The sequence below is a fragment of the Sitophilus oryzae genome, unplaced genomic scaffold (genome assembly GCF_002938485.1).
Source record: "Sitophilus oryzae breed Bouriz unplaced genomic scaffold, Soryzae_2.0 scaffold_496_pilon_pilon, whole genome shotgun sequence".
NCBI lineage: Eukaryota > Metazoa > Arthropoda > Insecta > Coleoptera > Curculionidae > Sitophilus > Sitophilus oryzae.
The window spans coordinates 503,610-530,890 of record NW_022147080.1 but is presented as its reverse complement, the minus strand read 5'-3'; the positions used below and the strand labels follow the sequence as shown (position 1 = coordinate 530,890).

General features: G+C 32.9%; 2 protein-coding genes across 2 annotated transcripts; one reads left to right on the top strand and one right to left on the bottom strand.

Moving 5' to 3' along the window:
* Positions 1-271: 271 nt before the first annotated feature.
* Positions 272-25,807, top strand: LOC115886786. Its single transcript, XM_030906073.1, has 5 exons — positions 272-534; positions 14,335-14,824; positions 23,878-24,085; positions 24,319-24,555; positions 25,510-25,807. The coding sequence occupies exons 2-5, from the start codon at positions 14,384-14,386 to the stop codon at positions 25,701-25,703; spliced, it is 1,080 nt and encodes a 359-aa protein (XP_030761933.1). The 5' UTR covers positions 272-534; positions 14,335-14,383; the 3' UTR covers positions 25,704-25,807.
* On the bottom strand, positions 25,704-27,081 carry LOC115886787 (THO complex subunit 6 homolog). Its single transcript, XM_030906074.1, has 5 exons — positions 26,912-27,081; positions 26,637-26,809; positions 26,358-26,577; positions 26,139-26,301; positions 25,704-26,081 (listed from the first exon to the last, which is right to left on the bottom strand). The coding sequence occupies exons 1-5, from the start codon at positions 27,022-27,024 to the stop codon at positions 25,758-25,760; spliced, it is 993 nt and encodes a 330-aa protein (XP_030761934.1). The 5' UTR covers positions 27,025-27,081; the 3' UTR covers positions 25,704-25,757.
* Between the last annotated feature and the right edge of the window lie 200 nt (positions 27,082-27,281).

Sequence of the window (27,281 nt, the reverse complement as noted above, 5' to 3'; positions counted from 1 at the left end):
AATTTGTAGATAATAGTAGTTTTAATCATCTGCTGATGATGCTGTTATCCTTATTTTATTATGGGGAATCAGTCCCTGAAACTTGGTCATGTATTTCTCTAATACCATAGCAAAGATTAGCGCCAAAATCCCAACCTGATATGAACCTTTTTTGGTACATTGTGCCATCCTGTATAGTCTCTCTGTGATTTTGTCCAAAAATATCGGACGAACCAAAAAAAAAATGACTAGCATAAGCAGCGTGATAGCATGTTACGTCCATCAATCGTGGCCATGGTGGCGTATTCGACGGTATGGATGCTGATCCGTCGACGGGACGATAATCTTCCGCGAGTGTGGGAATTCTGAAAAGAGTCACGATCAACGAGGACGATCGAGAGGCTGAGCTGGGACCCTCAGTCGGCGACTACCCGTCCGCCGTAGCGATTGGGGCCCCCGTTTCGGGACGCCACTGACATTTACCCGATTAGTTTGCGCGCTTTTCCGAATTTCCGGTACCAGTGATCACAGTGGCATTTTTTTAAATAAATATGGGTAAGTACACTTTTTGTTATTTTACCAACTACATGTTTTAAAATACTATTACGATCTAAAAAAAACGGTGTCAGAGTTGGCATTTTGTATGTAAAAATATATGGTAAATGTCACGGATTATTATTTCAAACCAGTTTGACGCGGTTTTTTTGGCCGTATACGTACTAACAACTGAAATAAAATTACTTCTGTTTATTTCAAAAATAACGTTATTAAACTACTATAGGAGCAAAAAACAGCGTCACGGTAGCCTCTTTAATATGACAATCGAAGCTAAATTCTGGCGTATAGACCTCTACAGGTACATATATTATTTATTAATATAAAAATTGTCAATAAATTCTGTGGTGTAGATATTATCTATTAACATATTATTAACAAAAAAATATTTTTTCTTGAAACTTTTTACTTTTCTGTAAATTAAATATTAATTTTTGTCAATTTTTCATGACAATTTTTGATAAATGACATTTGTATACAGATCGGCCCGTCCGAAACTATCATCAATTTATCGTTTTAAAAGCCACTCTGACACCATTTTTTTTTATTACACGATACAACACGATTAAATACTAAATAAACGTATAGCAAAAAAAGCATTAAATTGGCTTGTAAACAACGATCGATGACATTTGCCATATAATTTTACATATAGGATGATAGAGGTCGTCGTTTCCAAGCCAAGTCCACGCAGTTTTTTTAACCGTGTGGTACAGGGCGAGTCTTAAATAAGTGCAAATATTTTCAGGGTTGGTAGTTCTCGATAAAAGAAACATATTTTCTGTTTACCGTTTTTCAAATAAGTCCAAAATAAACGAGTTATTTTACATTGAAAATTTTATAAAAAATAATGATATTTTGCTTAAATTTTGAGAACCACTGGATCTTTTTTGTTTTTTTTTTCGAAAAAAAACACATTATAATCGTGTTTCTGGGGCCTACACCCTGTATTTCTCCATCCGTAATATTTTTAAAACAATAACTTTTGTGTTAGAATATATTTGAATCATCCTGTATAATCATGAACCTAATTTTAAGCTTGCGCCACTATTGTCTACATGCTTTATAAAATGCATTGAAGTAAAAATCTCATACAGAAAACTAATATGATGCTTTTTCCAAACAATGGTTCGCTCTGTATAAATTTCGACCATTAAACTAGGAAAGAATAGTGTTCCCAATTCCATCGGTCACAAGAAAACATTAGAACGTCTCTAGATATTTTCCTGGGCTCTTTTTTCGATATTTTAATTGAAAAATTCCAGTATTTTACGACCATTCTAGCAGTGGCGTAGGAGCTAGGTTATCAAAGGCGACGCGACGGGACTAAAAAACTGAGGCTCTATAAACTGTATTCATATAAAAACATAATATATTGTAACTTTAAAGTATTTTTTCTACGACTAGCCCAGAAAATGCAGTTGAACACACGGAAAACTCGATCTGAAATTGGCGTTTTGCAAACTGTTGCGTGCTAAGGATTTAGCGCACGACATGTGTCATTTTGCACACGACATGTGCCAATTTTAACATTTTTAACCTTCAACGCAGCCGTCAGAAAAGTGTCATCATTACATCGCAAATTATTTCACAAAACTGGCAAAAACTGTGTGAGTCTGCTGCTAATTTGTAGTCGTAGAAAAAATAGCGTAAAAAACTCGTTTGAAAACTTCTTTGTACACTCGTTCGACTTGTGGCTCTTGCCTGTTGCCTACGGCTACAAAACATCCCCCTTTAGAACTTTTTCTTTAATGGCAACGATGGCAATAAGCGGGAGTAAAAGCCCAACCGCCCGAACAAACACTAGAGGCGCCACCGGTCATCCAATGGTGTAAAAATTGCGAAAATTTAATCATCTAATTTTGACACAAGGGGTCGCGCTTAACTTTTTCAATTTTAATTCAATATTCATTGTTTTCAAACTATATTATTAGACCTCCTTCTGCGCATACGCATCACAGTTCTAAGACGGTTCAGAATCGGTAATAACAGGAAAACGAAAAAAGCTAAAGTTAGTTATTGTCCTACGGGATACCTACTGATACTCTGTGCGAGCTCCCAACCGTGCTTCACTGTTCACTCCCAACCAAGTTAGATAAAGATACTGAAGATTGCAGCCTTGAGTTGGAGTATGGCAAGGAGTATGGAGTTAAATAAATTATTATGTTCTTACACAGTATATTATTTATAGTTTTTAATGCTTTAAAGTCTAATAATAAATTTTCGCTGTCAACAAAATAAACTAAAAAAACTACGAAGATTTCTTACTATAAACTTGAAAGATTAAGATTCGGTTCAAATATACATTTAGATTTTTGGCGCCAGTATATAGGTATGAATGCAACCTACTATATCGATAATGCGCTCGTAGTTCGGGTTAGACGCCAAAGGCCGCGCCACTAACACAGTCTTCAAAAATTAACGTGATCGGTCCAGTGCCTTCTATTAAAAGATCTTTTAATAGAAGGCACTGATCGGTCTCTCTCACTTTAGTTATTAGTGTTCTCTCTGGTTATTGTCAAAAGTAGTTAAAATCATATTAAAATTTACAAGTTATAATTAGATATTTTATATTATTTCAACAACAAACACATAATAGTACAGCGTAATGTTGATATGCAGGTCCAAAATAAAAAGTGCCGTTATATTTTTCAGTTTTCGTTGTCAGCCGGGGAAGTTTCAGTGATTTTAGTGTTGTCGGATATTTTTATTTGTGAAATAGAAATATTGCGTTTGGATTGCCAAACTAAAAGTGGAAGTTTTATTGCAATGTAAGTAAGCGTTTGTTCATTTTATATTTTAATTTTTTCATACCTACGACAAATATACATATATTGAAATTTTATAATTCGTTTTATTTAAGAAATGTTAGAAAACAAGCTTGTAATCCTGTAATTGACATAATTGTTATGTAATAATATTCCATTTAAATGTAATATTTTACTTTACAATTAAAAAAAAGTAAATTTAAAAAATATATTAAAAATATATACAGGCATTAATTGAAATTTTTTGAGTGCGAACAAACACGAGAGGCGCTTTATTATTTACTTTCGTTCCTTAACATGACAGAAGAAGTTCTAAAGGGGGATGTTTTGTGCCTGCGGCTCAAGCCAATAAACTGTCTCGCTCGTGTGCCATAGCTCGTGTGCAAAACGTCGTTTTCGAAACTCGTTGTTTAATATATTATTTAGGGCTCCTATTTTATCATCAGAATTTTTACTAAAAAATAAAACTAATTGAAGGGTCTATAGGGGAAAAACTTGATAAGCACCAATTTCTTAATTTTAAGATTTTGCAATATTATAATAGGTCTAACTGGTCCCTACAAAATGTATAAACTCAGGCAGAAACTCTGCAGGACAATTAGTTGTTAAATCCTATGATATATGCCTAGTAAAATTCTAGAATACACGGAAAGAACCTGATAAAATGGCGCTTATCACTTATCATGTTTTTCCCCTGATGGATCCTTCCTTATCACTAGATCTCTGGTTCAATTATTAAACGAGTTATCATTACGCTCATTGACAGGCAACATTGTCCCAATTTTAGCCATTCTGTATCTCTTACCGTTCCCAAGATCCCAATGGGATGTGAGTCGAATTTTATGTTATACAGGGTCCGGCAATAGTGCGTCGGGCATCTGTAGTAGCTCCTAGAATAAAAAAATTGGGAATTTTGTTTAAGTGTAAACCTAAAGTATGCACGAGGATGTATTTCAGGAAAATATTTTAACTTCTATAGGGTGGCTCAAAAAAAGTGTGAGTGGATCGAGATGATTTTTTTTAAATGGAACATCCTGTATATTATTGGATTTTTGGCTTCCTTTCAGATCACTTTGCATAATCCTAAGATATGAGTAAATATATTTCGATAGTTTCAGAGATATTAATAAATAAATAAAAAAGTATATTTTTTTCAGCCTTTATTAAAAAAATTATCAAAATACAGGAACTGTCCTGAAATCAAAACTATATCAGGTATTTACTTTAGATAGTCTATACTTAGTTTGCTATAAATATCGTAATCTTGAATCATACAGGGTGTTTAAAATTCTTCGTCAAACTTTCTAAAATATAAAATAATTTTTCTTTCTTTTTTTAACCGGAACATCCTGTATATTATTTTTTAATTAGATGGAGAGAAAAATACAAAAATAATTAAATACAAAAATATTATTAAAAAATAATATTTTTGTATTTAAAGTATTTCAAAAATTTTAATGGTTTCACAGACACACGCAGTATTATTTCATAAATATGGCGTTTTCAACGGTAAAATACGAGAGAAAAATCATTGGATGGCTTTGATAAAAATTTACTGTGGAAAATGCCATATGAGATATAAAACCGTAATTATCCGCAAAACCATTAACAATTTTGAAATACTCTAAATACAAAAAACGTTAATTTTTTAATTTACCATCTAGTAAAAAAATAATATACAGGGTGTTACATTAAAAAAAAAACAAGAAAAATTATTTTATATTTTAGTTTGGCGTAGAATTTTGAAGATGTTCAATTATGTATGATTTTCGATTACCATATTTATAGCAAAGTAAGTACAGACCATCTAAAGTAAATACCTAATATAATTTTGATTTCAGGACAGTTCTTGTATTTTTAATATTTTTTTTAAGAAAGGCTGAAAAATATATGTATATATTTTCTATTTATCGAAACTATCGAAATATATTTACTTATCTTAGAATTAGGCAAAGCGATCTGAAAGGAAGCCAAAAATCCAATGATATACAGGGTGTTCCATTTAAAAAAAATCATCTCGATCCACTCACACTTTCTTGAGCCACCCTATAGAAGTTAAAATATTTTCCTAAAATGCATCCTAGTAGGTATGGCTATTGGCTATTCTTTAGGTCTGCACTTCCCAAGTTTTTATTCTAGGAGCTACAGATGCCCGACGCACTATTGCCGAACCTAGTATATATTATGTATTTTTTTTAATTTCAACACCCGGTATAGCCCTTCGATAGTTACGCCACTGCATCCTCGAACATACATATATAGTGGCGTCAATTAAAGAGACGAATGGCCTGCGCGGCTTATCGCCTAGAATTAATTCGAATTTTCTTTTTTAAATAGTCGCCTGCTCGTTTCACGGAATGCGTTGAAATGGGTAAAAGCTGGCTTTTATAGTGAAGCAGCAGCCTACCAGGCCTACCTACTGACCGGACGGGATCTAGGATATAAATCGAGCGGGTTTTCAAATATATGCGCGCGTGTTGGACCTCTTTTCTCCAACCTGAAGTGACCAGCAAAATATACAGTCAAAGATGACAGAAAAAAAAACAATTTAATTGCATTCATGGGATCAAAATTTGTGAAAAAAACGATAGTTTTTTTTCTGTGTAGTTCTTCGTACCTTACTGTCTTAAGGTTTGTTCTCACAGCGTGTTCCCTACATGTTTGTGACTTCTTCCAAACCGGTGTTAATGCGCAGGTCTCAAATAATGCAGTTTCTTGTCGATTTCAAACTGTCTCTCTGTGCGAACAGCGAATCCCCTACTCTTCTTTTTTTATCTAATAATACCACTAATTTTAACTCCTACGTAATACAGAATAAAGAAGAAAACGAATAGGGAATTAACCAAAAACATCTTTTAATGTTTTTGGTCTTGTTCTTTTTAATGTTTTGTAATTTTGACTCTTGGGCCTGACCCGTTCCTCCATCAGCTCTTCTAGGTCTGTGTCTGTATCCGAAAATTCGAACGCCTCAGATTCTTCGGAAGGTTCAAAATCGCTCATTTCTTTTCTTTATTTTTTGAAGAAAAAAACACTAAACAAAATCAACACACGTTTTGTATGTTAATGTTAAGTTTACCAATTAATGACGTCGGATCGCAATACCCATGAGCCGGACACTTTACTTGCAAAAGATCCGCGAACAGGTCTGACTGTCAGCTAACAATCAGAATTTTCTGTGCGAACAGCGTACTGTTGGTTGGAAACCAATCAAAAATTTCTGTGCGAACGCGTTTTACCCTATTGCGCATGATTATCTGTTGGAGATATGTTTCTTACAGCTGTGAGCACAAACCTTTAATGGTGCGTTTAGACTTGAGCACAACTTGAGCTGAGCGTACGCGCACGGCATTCGTTCGCGCTCTCGTCTCCGTTTAAATTAAAAACTTATTTTTCGACGAATGAAGTGATCCATTTATGCGCGAACAGCAGAGTTGTGTTGATGAAGGCATGGACGCACGCAGACAAAACAAATTGCCACACATAAAATCCCTTTGAGCACGGACCAAAAACCGACACCAAATGGCTCACGTTCGCGGCTGCTCGCGCACAGACAGATTCAGAGTGAGCCGTTTACACTTGAGCATTCGCGAAGGATCAGTGCGTGCGTGCTCAAGTCTAAACGCATCATAAGAGTCTATTTACGCTCTACTGTTCGGGACGCTCTCAGGGGTCGGGTAAAGCGGGTGTGTGGCCGAAGGAGATATACAGGTTGTTAACTGGACAGTTACTTATAGGGGAACAGAATGGCAACACTGCCTATTGAGAACGCATGCCACTTAGGGTTTTCTGCCGACTGGTCCCGTCGCGTCGTCTATCGACGCGCGGGCCGAGGTTGCCATATTTCAACCATAAACCTCTTGCCGCGATTAATAAAAAAATTAACAACCTGTATATTATATTTCAGATATCTGCCTAAGGCTTAGCCCGATCTTGTCGTGTTAAGCCACATCCAAAATTCCAAACACACGTGCTTACTGCTTGGATTTAGGTTTGCAATGCTTCAGCATTTGCCATAAAATACCGAGCAATTTGTTACAAAACCATATAAATTATATATCACTGTAATCACAAAACTTCAATCTATTTCCGTTATATAACGGAATTTTAAATTATATCTTTATTTTCGAGAAAATTTAGTCCAAACATAAGGAATATTTGGTTGATGGTTGACCATCAAAATCTTAAAAATAAAGAAGTTGTCTAAAAATGGGCTACAATACGGATATATTATAATCCTTTATCGTTAATTTCCTTCTTTATATGTGTAAAAATACCTTGGCAATTTTTCACATAAACGTTAAATGCCGAACGCTTTTTCGTACTTTTGAAATGGACTCTTAAGGTGCGTCCAGACCTGACGAGACGAGAGCGAGACATCTTCTATCCATTTTTTGAGGCAAGCCTGCCACGAGACAAGCGAGTTGGATCATAGTGAAAGGAACCCAAACACATATTAAATTGTAATTGAATATAACAAACGATAGTCAAATAATAACGTAATTTTTCAAATAAAACGAGGGTGGCTCATTAATAACACAGTAATAAATTTTTGTATCTTTAACATGGTATTTTGTTCGTCGTATTTTATTCATCGTCGGTTTTTTCCCTTTTGGTTGTTTTTCCCTATAACCCTTCCTTTGTTTCGAGACACGACATCTTTTACAAAATACGTTTTTAAAACAAAATGTTATATAGAAAAGTTATAGGGAAGGTTAAGCACATTTTAAAATTACTGTAGAGTATACAAGGTACATAGTTCAAAAAAGTGTTGCGCATATAACATATATTTTTTAATGGTATATAATACCCTATTTTTTATTTGATTATTCTACGTACAATTCGGTCACTTTTTTGCATATGATATTATACCGGGTGCCTCTCAAAAGTGGCTCACCACTATAACTTTTTTATTTTTTCAGATAAAAAAACGAGATTTGATATGTTACTATATGACATAAATTAGGATTGATTGACGTATTCAATTGTTTTTGGTCACTTCCTGTTTCACCGGAAATTACTACAACTTTTGATTTTTAAATAGCACCCTCGATATTTTTTTTACTTTATTCAATAGAAAATCACATTTTTTAATAGAATTATATATCATATGTCAACTTTGACATTCTCGCTTAATAAAAAATTGTATTTTAAATTTCAATCTAGAGTGCCATGGCTATGTTAAAAACACTAATTCTTAATCAAGGAGCCTCGGAAAAATAGATTTGATTGTCTAATGTTTTTAGTGTCTTGTCCTGGCCAGTTAGAAAATGCCCAAATCGTATTTTTAATCATATCTCATTTTTACCATATTTGGAAAAAGAATTTTTTTACAAATAATTTGATACCACACACTTGGTATTTCGAGTCAAATTTTCGTTAATAATAATAATAATAGCTCCCGTGTATAGCGTTTAACGCCTTGGGAGTAGCAAAAGGTACAGCTTGCCATACTAGAGCCGTTCGGTATACAAGGAAGGTAATGTGGCTAGCACTACGCTTCAACCGCCTATTATTACCTCAGGATTGTGAATCCCAAGTACTCATTTATGGTTGAGTCGACCTAGGTACCCAAACTATTTTTATTTTAATAAAAATAGTCGGCTGATGAAATGCCGGGTGTGGGATTCGAACCCACTACCTTCAGATTGGTAGACGAGAGTCTGTAGCTCTACGCCACCGGGCACCAAATTTTCGTTACAAACTACAAATAATAATTTCAAATAAACCATATGCGAAAATGTCAAAAGTTGACATATGATATGTCATTCTATTCAGAGTGTTATTTTCTATCGAATAAAGTAAAAAAATACCGAGGGTGCCATTTAAAAATGGAAAGTTTTAGTCATTTCCGGTGAAACAGGAAGTAACCGAAAACCATTGAATACGTCAATCAATCCTAATTTATGTCATATACTAACATACCAAATCTGTTTTTTTTTAACTGAAAAAATAAAAAAGTTATAGGGATGAGCCCCTTTTGAGACGCACCCGGTATATCTAAAATTAATACATATTGTAATAATTCAATTTGTTTAAAGAAATTTTAGATTTCGGTACGGTAAAAATCGTGGGTAAAATTTATCAGTGACGCAAAATTTGTACATTCTATCAGAACAAACGATAATACATACGGCGTACCATTTAAAAAATTTGAGATTATTTAATTTTAAATAGTCGAAATTCATAAATCAGAGCTAATATCTCGCAGTCGAGCGAGCCAACCAAAAATACGGCCAGACCGTGCCGCGAGCTTTCTTTAATCGGCCGTCGCAAAACCCACAGAGGAAGGATAGCAACGAGGCTCCATGGCTTGTCTCGCGAGGCTCTCGCGATACACGTCCACACTTAGCGAATTTGGAATGTCTCGCGCTCGTCTCGTTAGGTCTGGACGCACCTTTATAATCGATACATTGATGGTTTACATTAGTAGAACAACGATTTGTGGCATAAATATGTCATTCAATTAACAAAAAATTCAACAATCATAGTGAATTAACTTTTCTATTGTTTTTTTTCTGTGTACCTAGACCGTCCAATCAAAGTATCGAGAATTTCCCGATGAAAGTGCGATAAATTACTGCTAATACTTATTCAAAAGTACAGTAATTGTTCTAATAGACTCGATCGGATATGAATAAATAACATATTAAAACAGCTGCAGTTAAAATTCTTACGATGTGTTTAATTACGGCTGTTCAGTTATATCCAACTGGTTTTTTTTCTTCTTGTTTCCTCTAGCTTTTCTCCTCGTTTTATTTTTTGTGTCTTTCGTGTGGATTAAGTCGGTTTCTAGTTTACGCTCAGTCGCAATCGAATATACAGGACGTAAACCGACAAATTAGCTCGTAATAACTGTCTTATTTAACGTATAATTAATTAGTAGTATTTTTTATGTCGTGTGTAAGTTATTTTAAAAATAATTGATTTCCTAGTTTAGAGAAGGAAATCAATGAAATAAGATCTGTTACAAAGTAATTATTAATAGTGATGAGCAAAAAAGACTCCCTTCCTCTTGTTCTTGGTCTTGCAATCTAATCAGTAGTCTTGGTCTTGCTGCAAGGCTCTTGTAAGTCTTGCATTTTTAATAGAGTTTTACTAGAGGCTAAAGGCACATTCTACATAGAAAATCTTTGAATAAGCAGTATTTTAAGAGTCCATTTCACCAGTCCGAAAAAGTAACAAAATAAGCATTCGGCATTTAACGTTTTATGTAAAACTGGCTAGGTATTTTTACACAAATGAAGAAGGAAATTGAAGATAAAGGATTATACTATATATGTATTGACTGTATTGTAGCACATTTTTAGACAACTTCTTTATTTTTAAGATTTTGATGGTCAAACATCAACAAAGTATTCCTTATGTTTGGATTAAATTTTTTCGAAAACAAAGACATAATTAAAATTCCGTTACAATACGGAAATAGATTGAAGTTTTGTGATTACAGTGATATATAACTTATATGGTTTTGTAACAAATTGCTCGCTATTTTATGGAAAATGCTGAAGCTTAGCAAACCTTAATCCAAGCAGTAAGCACGTGTTTGGAATTGTGGGTGTGGCTTAACACGACAGGATCGGGCTAAGCCTTAGGCAGATTTCTGAAATATAATATACAGGGTGCTACTAATTCGAGGTACAAGCATTGGTATCTCGGTAACCGTAATAGATACGAACATGGTTAAATCGGGGCAAAATTGCGTTTTGGGATGTTCAACAAGATGCCATCAAAAAAGTTTTAAAAATTTCAAGGTTTGCTGAGTTTTTTGGAAAAAACGGATTTTTTTGAAAATTAATTTTATTTTTTCCTGTCGTTACTTTTAAGAAAATCAAAAAACGAATTACACATTCTCATAGCCACTTTATTAGGGCTATCTGATAGTATTTTTAGATTTTCAAATTAGCTAATAATTTGTGAGATACAGAGGCCAACTTATTTTTTTTAAATACGGACCTGCATTTTTTATTTCCGTTTTGAAAGAACTCGCTCCCCTGAGTACAATGATATGCCACACTTTATACTTTTTTTTTGTGTTGGGTACCTTAACAACAAAAAACTATTTAATTATTATTTAAAATAATTTCAAGTCCGACTCTTGTCCGACTCTGTTTTTTTAAAATTATTTAATCTGATTTTATTCATCACAACAATATTGATCAGCGCTAATTAATATTGAATAAGGAAAATCGAGCCAATTGGAAGATTCAAATAAATTATATATCCAGGTCAGCAATTTATACATTGTATTATTTTTAACTTTTTTTATTGTGAATTTGAAATCTTGGTGTGCGATCTAATAATATGCTTAATATTCATCGTAGTTATTATAAATAAATCAACTTCTACAAACTAGTTTCTAATGCTCTACATATGTTCGAAAGGGTTACCACCCTCCCTATTGCACAAATTTATTTTTCGTTCAATTTTTGTTTATAGCTCTTTGAACTTTCTACTTATACTTCCGAAAGCATTTTGTACTCTTTATTGTAAATGTTGAGATGTATTGATTTCACTTTTCTAAATGACGTGAGGTAATAATGTATTCATTTCTATATTATTTTTTATTATTTTATTGCCTTTGATTTTCCATACTCAATGTTTTACCCCACGTCATTGTTAAATTTGAAAGCTTATCAATATTGTAACGATGAATAGATTAAATATTTAAAAAAAAACAGAGCCGGACTTGAAATTAGTTTAAATAAATTGTGCAAATGACCGAAACAAAAAAATATTAAGTGTGGCATATCATGGTACTCAGGAGGCCAAGTTCTTTCAAAATCTGAAATAAAAAATGCAGGTCCATATTTAAAAAAAATAAGTTGGCCTCTCTATCTTACAAATTATCAGCTAATTTTAAAAATCTAAAAATACCATCAGATAGCCCTATAAGGTGGCTATGAGAATGTGCAATTAGTTTTTTGATTTTCTTAAAAGTAACGACAGGAAAAAATAAAATTAATTTTCAAAAAAATCCGTTTTTTCCAAAAAACTCAGCAAACCTTGAAATTTTTAAAACTTTTTTGATGGCATCTTGGTGAACATCCCAAAACGGCAACTTTGCCCCAACTTAACCATGTTCGTATCTATTACAGTTACCGAGATACCCTCGGAGATACCAGTGCTCGTACCTCGAATTTGTAGCACCCTGTATATTTCCTTCGGCCACACACCCGCTTTACCCGACCCCTTAGAGCGACCCGAAAGTACTGCGTAATAGACTGTTAAGATATTTAATGCGAATAAAACTTTAAAGAAAGGAACATATTTATTCGACGATTTTTTTATTTTTCAATATACAGGGTGTTTCAGAATAAGTGTCCAAAAATTCAACTAATGGTAATTTATGAAGTATTTTTAAGTAAAAAAAATGTGTTCTAAAATGCTTAGTTTTCGAGATACAGGATCCCCATTCATTCTAGAACAAATTATGTATCTTAATTTCTTGCCAGAGGAACGGTTTTCGCCTGAGAAAATAAAAAAAATATTTCAACGCATGGGAAAATTGCAAAAAATCGATATGATGTTAAAAATTTGAACGGTATTGGAAAAAATTTTAGAAAATATTTTTGAAACGATTTTTTTTGTTAAAACTTTGACATCCTGTATCTCAAAAATGAAGCATTTTAAAACATATATCATCCCCTTAGATTAGAACTAGTCTATGCCCATTTTCTTAAAAGTTTACATGGGCAGAACTATGTAATAGGGACTTGTGGATTTAATCTAGAATGTAGAATGTTTAGGAGGGGAGTTAATCACCGTGACCTTACACATTCATTGTGTTCCCCTTTCTTGAGTTATAACGAACTATAATTCATCATACAGTCTCAGGGCTTTAACAAAAGCCAGTATCTGAGACGGCTTTACAGAGGCAGCTCTCCATCCTCGACATCAGCCGCACCAAAATTCATGGCGTCTCGGCGCACTCAGTGATAAGGTGTTCTAGTGTTTCCCCATTTTCCCCACAGAATCTGCATTCGCCGTTGTTTCTCAGCTTCAGCCTACTAAGGTGTTCGTTGAGGAGACAGTGTCCTGTGTAAACCCCGTGACAATCCGAAAAAATTTCCTTAAATTAAGCAAAAACTTTGATTTTTCTCGGTCGTAAGTTCTGGGGAACTTTTTCGAGCGTCTTAAACCGTTGAACACCCATTCCAGGTTACGGATGGAGTCTTCCAGGTTCTTCAGTTCCGCTTTCAGTTGGTCCCCGCTTGGAAAACAGAACGGTTCTGGTCCAGTTAGTGGAGTGTTCACTCCTTTTCTAGCTAGATCATTTACTTTTTCATTGCCTTCTATCCCATGGTTAGGAGGACTTTGTTTTCCTCGCCTAATTTCTTGAGTTTCTCTAGGCATTTTTTGAGCAACTTCGAATTGATGGTTACTGAGTTGATTGCGTTTAGTGCTGGTGCTTCCTTGGTCTTTTTGTTCAACGAATTAGTCCTAAGGACTTTACTACTGTATCAAATTTAAAATAAAATAATATATTAATACAAAATTTTTCGTGGGACACCTTGTATTTATACTATTTATTTCTCTATATCCTGTAGAATTAGCGGAAAGTTTACCTGACATAGACTTGTTTTTATTTTATTGCCAATAGAAATATTACATTAACTGTTATTTTATCTAGATCTAGCTCGTGTAACTGACGCAAAAAACTAATAATGTATATAATTTCGCGACATGTTATTACTTTTTTACTTTAGATATGATTAAAAAATGCATACAATTATACAGGGTGTCTCAATATTCCGTAGACATAGAACTACTATGGATTTTTGCAATCAAAATAAGAACACAAACCTCTATACAAAATTGCCTCGTTTGTTCGTTAGAGGACATCAAAGTTTTAAAAAATAAACATAATATATTTTGTAATATATTTCAAGAACTTTATACATGTAGATGTAAATTTTGTGTATTTTGTTAAATCTCTTTTGATTCTAAAAATACGTAGTAGTTCTAAATGTCCACAATCATACAATCAAAATAATAGATTTTATCCATACAATAAACTTTTTTCTATTTTCAGAGTATTACAAATCCCAGCTCGTGGGTAGATAAGCACCATTTCCAATGATATGGGCCAGCAAACGTCAAGCCACCCGAAAAATCTCTTGTTGCATCGAAAACTGTCAGCGTTCCTCTTGTCCAGGTCCCGCAGGACCACGCGTACCCCTCACCCCGCTCAACCCATCAAATTCCAGTACAAAACTGCCCGGAACAACAACACCAATGGTGTTACTACCATCAAAAACGACAAGCAACAAATTAAACCCATTGACAATTTGGCCTCTGTTAAAGACAAAAATATTTTGGCGGAAGAAATCAAAAATACTGAAGAAAAGAATGTTAAAGTCGGTGTGAGATTGCCTTTGAGAACCAAGAGTGAACCGAATATAGGATATGAGAGACCTAGACATAGGAGGAAAAGTAGGAAAGTTAGTAAAGGATGTTATGAGAGTAAGGTGGTGCAACCATTTGGGTATGAAATACAGGATGTGGATGCTTTCTTGGCGAAGGTAAGTGAAAAAAAAAACATTAAGAATTTTCTTTTCTTTTTGGCAGTTTAACAGTAAAACAATTAATAACAAAAAACGGTACCTGTTAATTTAAACTATAATTTTTAAATATTACTAAATAACAGTGGAACTTATTAGAAATAACAGTTGGTACTGTAATTTAGAACAATAGTTTAATACACTCTCCGTTTGAGTAACCTGTTAAATTAAGCCAATAACTTTTATACACATATAGTAGTACCTAAATAACAGTGGAACTGTGTATCAAAATAACAATTGAAACTCTTATTTAGAAACAACAGTTTAATAGACATCTCTCTTTTAGTAAACTGCTAAGTTAAGCAATAATTTTTATACATAGGTATAACAGTACCCCCTAAAGAACAATACAACTGATACCTCAAAATAGCAGTTGAAACTGTTATTTACAAATGGCAGTTCAAATTATTATTTAGAAATAACAATTATTTGTACTGTAGTTTAGAAACAACAGTTTAATACACATCTCCGTTTGAGTAACCTGTAAACTTAAGCAATAATTTTTATCCACTGCAACCAAACTGTAACCTAAATAACAGTGTAACTGTTATATCAAAATAATAATTGAAACTGTTGTTTAGAAATAACAGTCGAAACTTATTTATAAACGACAGTTCAAATTGTTATTTATAAAAAACAGTCGGAACTGTTATTTCTAAATAACAATTGGGACTGTAAATCAGAAATAATGGTTCAACTAGTTATTTCGAAATAAAAAACAGTGGACAGTGTTATTCCGAACAGTCGGAACAGTTATCTAGAAATAACAATTGAAACCGTTAATCAGAAATAACAGTTGACACTGTTATTGAAAACAATCGGAACAGCTATTTAGAAGTAACAGTTGACACTGTTATTCAGGAATAATATTTGGAATGGGTTTTTCGGAATAACAGTTGGAACTGTAATTTTGGAACAACAGCTTAATACACCTCTCTTTTAGTAAAAAATCACAAACAATAAAAATATATTAGCATAACATTTCATATTGCGTGAATAAGTACTTAAGACGTACAATTTCCATTTTAACGATCTAGGTATGTTCCTCTTAAGCAATTAAATTCTACTCTAATTAATTAAACAATCTAAAGGATTTATAATTAGTTACTTAGTAGCTCCGCTCTTATCTTGTCTTAAATAAAATAACTAAACTAATAAGAAATATCGCTGTAAAGATCGTTGTCCTTTTCCGATACAAATTCGCTTGGTTAAGTAGCGATCTAGTTGAATTTTTGCAGGTTCTTGGGTGAAGATACAGTCATAAAGGCACCGGGAACGAGTAGCGCGACATTCTTCCTAGTATATAATCGTCGCTATTACGGGGAATCTAAATTATTTCAGCTCGTTAGCGACATTTTCGGTACCACACGAAACAATTAACTGTGGAATGGTCCCCTTCTGTGGATAACTCTATCCGGAACCGTTAACATTCCAATCGGTATAGGTTCAGACACTTTTTGTAATGTTTTTTCTTAATTACTAACATAAGAAATCGGTATTTTGCATCATTCCTCCTATCCTTATCTGTATTTTCATATTTACTTCAATTTTTAAAGTAGCGCTCATTTTAGAAATAAATAAATAGATACATGTACTAAGTGATACAAATATACAGGGTGAATGCAAGTAATTTTAGGGGCAATATATTTCGACCCTAGAAACAAGTCTGTGAGGTTTTTTTCAAAAGTGACTCGTCCCTATATCTTTTTTGTATTTTCAAACAGAAAAAAACGAGAATTGGTGTGTTTGTATTTTGTATATGATATAAATCAGGCTTCATTGACGTATTCAATTATTTTCGGTCACTTCCTGTTTCACCGGAAATTACTACAACTTTTGATTTTTAAATGGCACCCTCGATATTTTTTTTACTTTATCCGATAGAAAATGACATTTTGAAGAAAATTACATCTCATATATCAACTTTTGACATTTTTGCTTAATTTTTGTTATTTGTATTGGAGATAATTGGTAGTTATGTAATATCGTTATTGCGCTTATTTAAAAATAGTATTTCTTATACAGGGTGGTCCGAACTGTATTCCGAAAACTTCGGCAGCATATTCTGCAGATAAAAATAAGTAAAAAAAATTGTATAAATGTATGTCCTAAAATGCTTAGTTTCAGAGATACAGGGTGTAGAAGTTTCATTTTTATTTCGATTTTTTCTAAATAATTTCTGAAGTAACCTCAATATTTGTATGAAAATTGGTGTCTGGGAGTTTTTTGACATGAGAAATTTGATTTTGATGTCAATATCACTCCTACTAGTAGAGGGCGCCACCTACATGTATTTTAACTGTTTTGAAGCATAATAACTTTTTGGCCGTACCTGTATAAAACTACCGAGCGAAAAAATATACATCTCTGTGACTTTTTACGTAAAAAATATCTCTTTGTAAAAATCGCTACGAGCAACCGTTCTCAAGATATTTTGAATGGAAATAGTCAATACATGTCATTATTGACGAAAAATAAACACGTTGAGTAGATAGTTATTTCATTGAAATAATAAATTTGGGAAATTTTTAATTTTTCTAAATTAATTATAATTTTTTCTGCAAAAAATGATGATAAAACAGTTTCTGTTGAACTTTTGGCACAAAAACATTTCACATTTATGATTTCAGTCTAATAACTATTTAGTCAACATGTTTAATTTATGTTAATAATGACAGGTATTGATAATTTCGATTCCCAATATCTCGAAAACCAATATTCGTAGCGATTTATATCAGTAGTTTTATACAGGTACGGACGCGAAAATTTATTACTCTTCAAACCAGTTAAAAAATATGTAGGTGGCGCCCTCTAGTAGTAGTAGTAGTCATATTGACATCAAAATAAAATTTCTCATATCAAAAAACTCCCAGACACCAATTTTCATCTAAATATTGACGTTACTTCAGAAATTATTTGGAAAAAATTGAAATAAAAATGAAACTTCTACACCCTGTATCTCCGAAACTAAGCATTTTAGGACCTACATTTATACGAACTTTTTTACTTGTTTTTATCTGCACAATATGCTGCCGAAGTTTCCGGAATACAGTTCGGACCACCCTGTATGATTAAAAATACGATTTGGGCATCTTTTAACCAGCCAGGAAAAGTCACGAAAAACATTAGACTATCAAATCTAGTTTTCTAATGCTCCTTGATTAAAAATTAGTGGCTTTATCACAGCCATGGCACTCTAGATTGAAATTTAAAATAATTTTTCCTAAGCAAAAACGTCAAAAGTCCAGTGAAAACGGAAGTAACCGAAACTAATTGAATACGTCAATAAATCCCGATTTCTGATATATACATAAATACAAAATATCGTTTTTTTATCTGAAAAAATAAAAAAGTTATAGGGGTTGAATCACTTTTGCAAAACACCCGGTAGGTGTATGGATAATTATCCGGCGGTATAAACAGGAAGACCGTTCAAAATCCACATTTTTTCCGGTGTTTGTTTAATTTAAGGGATTTTATTAAATTTTAATTAAGCTGAAAAACGACGGGCTGACACGCTAGTCCCCGATAGTTTATTGCTAGCCGACCGAGTATATACTTTACTTTGTAATTAGCCATTCGAAATCCCCTTCCTATAATTACGGTATCGGCGAGTCTAAATTATTTGCGAATAAATTGTTTTTAGCGTCGGCCGCATATCATTCAGTCAGTGGCGTAACGTAGATCGGGGGAAAACTACCAAGAATAATTAAAAAAAAAATTAATTTAATTTGAATGGATCCAGCTTTCAATAAAAAGGAGAATTAATCACAGCGACCGGATACACGGTGTTTTAAAAAACATGTACCACCTCTCATGGGGGAGATTTTGCTTTGTTTCGAAGCTACAAGGGGTTAAAGTCTTAATTTTTTTTCGATTTATTACAATTTTCTTCCAAGTACTTTTATCAATTTGAATGAAATTTTGAGGGTAAAAGTTACTATAAGTGCTACATATTTTAATGCTAAAAAAGTGTCGATAAATTCATGAGGGACGTGCATATGGGTTATCACTTGAATATTTTTCAAAATAAAAAATTAATGTGCGCCACTGACTTTTTTCTTTTGATATCAAAATTGTGTAGGTTGTTTAATGCCAATTAAAAGTTGTATCTTGCTATTTTGTTGATTTCCATCTCCCTTATTGAGATAAACGCAATTTTATTCAATTAATTTTATTAATAAATTATATATTTTACCTAATTTATTATTAAATATTATTACTATTAGTTATTGTAATATATTTGAATATTAATTTGGATAAATCTTAAAATGAAATATATTAGTTTGTAAATCGTGAATGTTTTTTATAGATTTAAGAAATTTGGCCTGACTAATTTTTATATGTACTATTATTGTATCGATATATTTTAAACCAGAATAAAGCACCTCTCATTTTGGCCTTCATTGTGTTAATGCCTATAAATATAAATTATTTAATATATAAATTAGTTCAACTAAATAATAATAAATTACATAAAACCTAAGTATTTTACAGTTATTATTATAAAAAAATTTTTATTTAAGATAACTACAAAAGACCTAATTTAAAAAGTTTTAACATCCTGTAACTCTAAAACTATGCATTTCCATACCCATGTTTATAAGAATTCTTTTCATATTTTTTTGAAATAAAATAAACTTGAAAAGTCCAATTTTCAGAAATCATTAACCTATACCTACGTTTTCTAATTATTTTATCAACTAGTGAAGGAGAATATCCATTACACTCAGCTACATTCCTAATGTAATCTCTTTCTTTTTCATATCTTTCGCTGGAAAGTGGAAAACTAAGTAATCTATAAACTAAGAAATTTAAACTAGCCATTTTATGTTCAACACTATGATATGATTCATTAGGAATATCTGCGTGTAGTGGTATTTTTCCTATAGATATAAAATTCCAGGCAATTATTATTATTTCTAATAACTAATACATCTAGAAATGGTAATCTGTCGTTGTTCTCAATTTCATGCGTAAATTTAATGGAAGGAAAACGATTATTTAACTTAGAAATTAAATTATCTATGGTGTCTGCATGTGTGTCAAAAACAGCAAAAATATCATCCACATACCTAAACCATACTCTTGGAAAATACTCAAACTGATTCTTAGCCTCCACTTTAAAACTGCTCATGAATAAATTATTTTCTAGATGTATTAGTTATTAGAAATAATAATAATTGCCTGGAATTTGATATCTATAGGAAAAATACCACTACACGCAGATATATTCCTAATGAATCATATCATAGTGTTGAACATAAAATGGCTTGTTTAAATTTCTTAGTTCATAGATTACTTGTTTTCCACTTTCCAGCGAAAGATATGAAATAGAAAGAAATTACATTAGGAATGTAGCTGAGTGTAATGGATATTCTCCTTCACTAGTTGATAAAATAATTAGAAAACGTAGGTATAGGTTAATGATTTCTGAAAATTCGACTTTTCAAGTGGAGAAAGATACGTCAAAATATTTTTCAATACCGTTTGATAGAGAGTTATCCCGTGGTCTAAAAGGAATTTTTAGAATGTAATTATAAACTTGTGTATAGTGCTAATAATAAATTACAACAATTATTAGGTAATCCAAAGGATAAAACACCTCCACTGGAAAGGTCGGGTATTTATGAAATTTCTTGTAAAGATTGTAATCAGAAATATGTTGGGCAAACTAGAAGATCAATATTAACTAGATTTAAAGAACATTTAGCTCAGATAAGATATGGAAGACCGGATAAATCTTGCGTTGCCGAACATATTGTTGATAAAGAACATTGTATAGATCTTAATCATTTAAAATTAAGTAAACAAGTCTCAAATTACAGGTAATTAGATGCATATGAAAGCATCAGAATTAATAAATGTAAAGATAGTATGAATAGAGACAACGGTCCAGTTCCTTCAAGTTCTTTGTTCCTACTACTCTAGTGGCGGAAATTTAACTGTTACGCTCGGTGGGCGCTGACTTGGTTGGCTAGATTTTGCCACGCCCACGCGGTGCCCACTGAGCGAGTATAAAAACGCTCAACTTGTAGATTGTATTTTAGTTTATAATCATCTGCTGATGATGCTAACATGGTTAGCGAAACGCGCGTCCAGTGTAAAAGTAAAAGTGTTTTGGTGTATTGTGGTGATTTAGTGTTTTTATTTTGCTGTGTAACACCAAAGGTTCCAACCCCCAACTGTAATCCTGCTTTTGTCTCAAAATCGTGTTTACTTTTTGTCGCCATGGTCTGGACCCGGCATTAGATCCAATCTTCTGAGGTGTTCAGTGTTCACTGAGGAGACAGTGTCCTGTTAAAAACCCCGTGACAGTCCAAGATTGTTTTTTGTTAAATTATGGAAAATCTCTAATTTTTCTCAATGGGAAGTTCTGAGAAATATCTTCGAGTGTCTGAGACTGGGTCTGGAGTTCTACTTTAAGTTGGTTCTATAATATACAAAACATATGGCACATTCCAAAGCAGATAAAATAATGAAAAAAAAAAAGAAAACGGGAAAAAATGCCGGTGAAAATTGGTATTAAATGAAGTGGGTCGAGGCAAAATACAACCCACGGTATAATGATAGAGCACGTCCGTCCGAGTGTCTCCCCCTCTCCCCTCTTCTTTCGGGTCCCACCCACGATCTGGGGGCCGCGACTTATCGATATTTATTAATCTAAATTACATCTTGGAGCCGACATCAGCGATCGGATGAGGGGTAAAGTACGAAATTGCCCAAATTAGTCGGCGAGGGGCCGTACCACTTCATTACCTTAGGAATGTCCACGATAAAAATACATCGATTTTTTGTGATATGTGATGCATTGTTATACAAGGTTCGTTTACAAAGACCGTTCTTTTTTGGATCTAAGTGTTTAAAAGATTTTTAATTTCATATGGTCTCAATTTGCTTATTTTTAAATACAGGGTGAGTGTTAAATACGTGCAAATAGTTTTAGTGGTAGTATATTTTGACCCCAGAGACATGTCTGTGAGGTTTTTTTCGCGAAAAAAAAATTGAAAATTTGGAATTTTTTGAAGATTTTTTTTTTAATTTTTAGTTAAAAAACACAATATCTTTATAATATAGCAATATAGGTAGTACATTAAATTTACAAGTACAAAGAAAATCCAGAAAAGATCCAGTGGTTCTCAAAATTTAAACGAAAAAGCAATTTTTTTGAAATCTTCAAAATAAAATATCTGGGTTATTTTGGACTTGAAAAAGGGTAAAGAGAATATGTAGTTATTTTTTATACAAGACGAAAAATGGTATTTTATCGTCGACCGAAAAGATTAATTCACGAGCAGTGAATTAACTTCGGGAGGCGATAATGCAATTTTATCGTCGTGTATAAAACAATATTTTTTTCCATAGTGAGTTACGTTTTAAAAAATATTCAGAAATTATTATTTCAAGGAATTTATTACGAGTAGAAAAAATATTGTGCTGGGTTGGCGTTGGTTTCTATGTAATTTGACAAATAAATAAAGCTGTCTCTTGTTGTCAGTTTTGAGTCAATATTTTTTAATTCTCTTTCGTGTCGATTGCTGATTGAATTGGAGCCAGAAATGGCTCAAAACAAAATAAGTAAATTACCAACAGATATTCAGGCTGAGGCGACAAAACCCATATCCAAACTACTTCCATTTAAATTCCTAAAAATAATTTCCTGGAATACATCCTATAATACATGATTTTTTTTATATACTTTATATCTGCACTTAACAAAATTTATCTACCCCAAAGAATATACCTAGCTAGATTATCTACCCTTGCGGTTAAAGTACATACTATTTTTGATAGATATAAGTCAATTTTAACAGTTGCTATGGAAAAAAATATATTTATCGAGATCGACTAGCCTTGAAAATATTTGCACTTATTGTAACTCACCCTGACTCATCCTGTATAAACATCTATAGAGGGTGTCCTAATATTCCGTGGACATAGAACTAGTACCTACTACGTATTTTTGCCTCTATACAAAAGTGCTTCGTTTGTCTGTTAGAGAACATCAAACTTTAAAAAAATAAACACAGTTTTTAAGATATTTTAAGAACCGATACTCCGATTTAAATGGTATTTAGGGTGTCTATGTTTTGCTAAGCGCTTTAATATTTGACTTTCACAAAAACCAAGAATATGTACGGGAAGGGTAAAAACTACCCCACCCCTACAAAAATGTTAGTATAAATATTTTCCAACTCCACTGACGACTGATTTTTTTTTCGCAAAATGGTCTTCTAAGTATTTACTACATTTTTTGTCTCTAGTAAAAATAAACGCCACATCACATCGCATAGTTTCTGAGAAAAAAAAATTGGAGAATGACCAATTAAACATTAACAGGTTAATGTTTGGGTTTGGTTATGTTTTTGATTGTTTTGTTTTGTATTATTCTCGAGATTAACCGGTTAATTTCGACATTAACCGGACATCGGACTTTAACCGTAACATATACACAATTTACATACAACTAACAATACAACTGACAATTAAAACTATCTTTTGGCACCTTCGCCAATTAGTCCACAATTTTTCTATTACGGAGCACTATCCAAAAACTGACTGCCCGGTCGAGCGCGGGAAGCGCCTTATATACTGTAGCGGCTGCTTCCAGAACTTTCTGTAATTTTCTATAACATTCTGCCCTCTACCAGTAAATTCTGCTGTTTGGCTCGAAATTACAAAACTCGCTTTTCCTCTATTCGCTCGTTCCCCGACAGATGTCGCCATACACCTTGACAATAAGATAATTGCACACAATTTACCTTTATATAAAAGTACTTCGTTTGTCCGTTAGAAGGCATCAATCAAAAACAAACCAGAACATCAATTAATTTAAAATATAATTTGTGATACTAACGTAAAATTCCATATTCCACTGTACACACCACAAACCAAATCTTTTTTTTTCTTTTTAGCTTCTAATTTAGTAAATCCCCAATTAGCATCTTGGGCTTCGCTACTATAAGTCAGAGAATTAATAGTATTTAGTACTATGACTTTAATCTTTTTTTTAGGCGACTCTACATAAACCAGCAAATATACCGGTAGTCCTAGCTTTCCCCAGCGTGCTCTACCAAACTAGAGTGGGGGGCTATCAGGCAGAAATTTCCCTTCCTTTGGGCATGGTAGTCAATGCCATATTCAAGAACCAAAATTGGCTGTATGTCCAAACACCTCACGCGGAAGAAGGATATGTTAGCTACTCCGCTTGTCTACCTCTAGGTGAGACCACATATTTACTTATTTTAATAATAGAAGAACAGTTAAACTTCCTTAAATTAAAAATACATCTTTGGTTATTACGTCACAGATTCCCTCCCTCTTCGAATTTTTTTAATTTTCAAAACTTCATTTTATTGGACATAAAATTGCGAAACTTTGTCTCCTCGAATTTGGGATAGCTTATACAAGGCAGGTACATACAGGGTGTTAAGAACTTTTTGTCATACTTTTAGGTATTATACCATCTCCTGAGGACGACAAATTATCGCCATGTTGGGAAAAATCAACAGACGTATTCCCGAAACCTTCCGGCAACATGACAGACACAGAAAAACTTAGTTGTAAGTCCGAATGTGGCGCTGATGTCGAGAAAAGTTACTGTAATAGGGAGAGATACAGAAGTGCCTTTAGTGCGTGTGGAGAAAGGAGCGTGGATAGGCTTTATCTCAGAGCTACTGCTATCGCGAAAGGTATAATTATTATTTACAAAAAATAAGAAACTAATTATATTATACAGGGTGATCCGAATTGTATTCGGGAAATATTCATTCATAAATGTATGTCTTAAAATGCTTCGATTCGGAGGTACAGGATGTAGAAATCACATTTTTATTTTGTTTTTTTCCAAATAATTTCTGAACTAACGTCGATATTCGGATGAAACTTGGTGTCTGGGTATTTTTTGGCTCGAGAAATTCGATTTCAATGTCAGTATGACTCCTACTTGTAGAGGGTGACAACTACATGTTTTTTAACTGTTTTAATGACTAATAACTTTTTGGCCGTACCTGTATTACACTACTAACAGGAAAAATGAATCAATTTTTTTTTCTAGAAAAATTCATAATTACCTTAAAAAGATAAAATGTTCAAGAACGATAAAAAAAATCTCGAGTACGATTAGCGATTTTTACCGAGATATATAAATAATAATATAGAATATATTACCGAAGTTTCCCAAATACAATTCGAACCACCCTGTATATAGGGTGATTCAGAGTGCATCCACATCATCCTCGAAAAAGCGGAACGGCCGGCGTATCGGCGTAACGACCTTATCGATTTCCAGCAATTCTATTGGCTGACATTTTTCGACAATTCGTCTGTCAAAAATGTCAGCCAATAGAATTGCTGCAAATCGATTCAAGGTCGTTACGCGGATACGCCGCGCGCCGTTTCGCTTTTTCTAGGATGGTATAAATGCACCCTCAAGAGTGTTCCATTTAAAATAACAAATGCTTTTATGTAATAAACTTAATTTTCCAAAAAAATTATCACAAGTTCTCCATAAAACTCTAACCTGCCATCGCCGTGAATCACCCTGTATAAACCTAAACCAAACCAAATCCCTAACCAGAGCGATTAGGGATACTTCTTGGGATAAAAGTATATGGATAAATATTCCTAAAATACTTTTTTTACAGGAAAAGGAACAAGACATACCTTGCTAGTAATAAATGAAGACTATGAAGGCTCAGGTAAAGGAACCATATCAGTTGAAAAAAATGAGGTTGTGTTCCTTCTCAATGCCAGCATAAAAGGCTGGTTCTATGTGAAAAACAAGGACGGATCAGAAGGGTTCATCCCATCTGTCATAGCAGGACACGGATTTTTATAGAAATAGTATTAACTTAATTTATTATTTAAAAAATTGTAACATAAATCTAGATTGTTAGAAATACAAACACAATTGTTGATCTTTATAAATAAAATTAGTGGATATATCGATTTTTGGACTAGAACCCGCTATACACATTATTTTATAAGGGTCCACCTGTTTTACCATTGAATATGCTGTGGGGCCACTGATGGGAATCTCACTTATTACATTACCATTTAAACTTGCTTGGTAAAATAATTTACATCGACCTCCGGCAAGTACTTTGTCATCATGTATTTGAGCCACGTGAATGCCTTTATCTTCGAATGGAAAAATGGTGGATTGAGCTAGAAAGCGATAGTGAAACAAAGATAATCTTGGACCACCTCCACATAACTAAAAAAAAAAACAACAAAAAACTAGAGACTCAAAAGATAAATTAAAGTTACTTACAATGTAGTCTTCATTACAGTGTACAGCACCTATCCATTTTCCTAAATCAGGTCTTTCAATTTCCTTATATTTAAATGGCTCAATTTTATTATGGGCTTTATTAGTTCTTAAGTCCCAAATATTAACTACTCCATCTTCTCCACTACTCAGAAGATCAGAACCACTAAAATTTTTGATAAAATAACTGTTTTTGATCTCTATATAGTAACAAATTCATACTTTTTTGTGAGACAATGGATATAATCACTATGACCACTTAAAACTTTCAGTACATTTCTGCTTTCTATATTCAAAATATAGATATTATTATCTCCACACCCTGCAATAAGATTTCCATTGTCTTCATCATAAATTAATGCATTTACTTCAGCTTTATTCAACTCTTCATGACCGTTAGGAATTTCTATGGACCAGGCCACGTGAATACTTCTACTGGATCCTAAATATAATTTATTAAGTAAATAACTTTACTGATGTTGAAGTGATGAATGAAAATACCTTTTATACTTTTCCATGTGTAAGCATAAATTTCTCCAAATCCACCAACTAAGAGATGGTTTGGTGTAGTAACTAGGCTATTTATTTGATAATCTGCTTTTACTGTAATTTTTATTTTAGGAGTTAATTCCTCTTTTGAAAAATTTACATCAGGAGTTAACACTTTGGATACACTAAAAATAATGAAGAAATTACATGTACGTGTACCCCTTTGTATAATTATTCAAAGGTGTACCCTGTAATTATTTCATTTATATTCAAACTGCAACACTTACTTGAAAATCGCTAAATTTCCATAAATGTCCCCTGTGACTAAATAATTTCCACAAGGACTGAAAGCCTGAGCCAAAATGGTATTATAAAAATCTTTATTTATATTATTTACCATTTTTAATAAATTTTACAACAAGCAAAGCTTTCAAAAAATTAACTAACCTCAATAAACAATGATTCTCTTCTTTTTTATTTGACGAAAAAATATCATCGAAAATGTAGGTCTGTGGTTGAATGAAAAATCGATACAAGCAAAAAGTCATCACAAAAATTAAATTGTTAATACTGGCCGTATAGTCCTGGCAGCTTAGGCCGTAAAACCAATCAAGAAAGAAAATGTAAATAATGAAAATCTCTTCTATGGTCAAAGGT

Excerpts from the sequence above, each read along its gene's own strand:
- LOC115886786 (XM_030906073.1), top strand. The coding sequence starts at position 14,384 with ATGGGCCAGCAAACGTCAAGCCACCCGAAAAATCTCTTGTTGCATCGA. Across the intron at positions 14,825-23,877 it reads TGGATGCTTTCTTGGCGAAG|GCGACTCTACATAAACCAGC; the intron begins GTAAGTGAAAAA and ends TCTTTTTTTTAG. Across the intron at positions 24,086-24,318 it reads CTCCGCTTGTCTACCTCTAG|GTATTATACCATCTCCTGAG; the intron begins GTGAGACCACAT and ends TCATACTTTTAG.
- LOC115886787 (XM_030906074.1), bottom strand. The coding sequence starts at position 27,024 with ATGGTAAATAATATAAATAAAGATTTTTATAATACCATTTTGGCTCAG. Across the intron at positions 26,810-26,911 it reads GGAAATTTAGCGATTTTCAA|TGTATCCAAAGTGTTAACTC; the intron begins GTAAGTGTTGCA and ends CATTATTTTTAG. Across the intron at positions 26,082-26,138 it reads ACTGTAATGAAGACTACATT|TTATGTGGAGGTGGTCCAAG; the intron begins GTAAGTAACTTT and ends TTTTTTTTTTAG.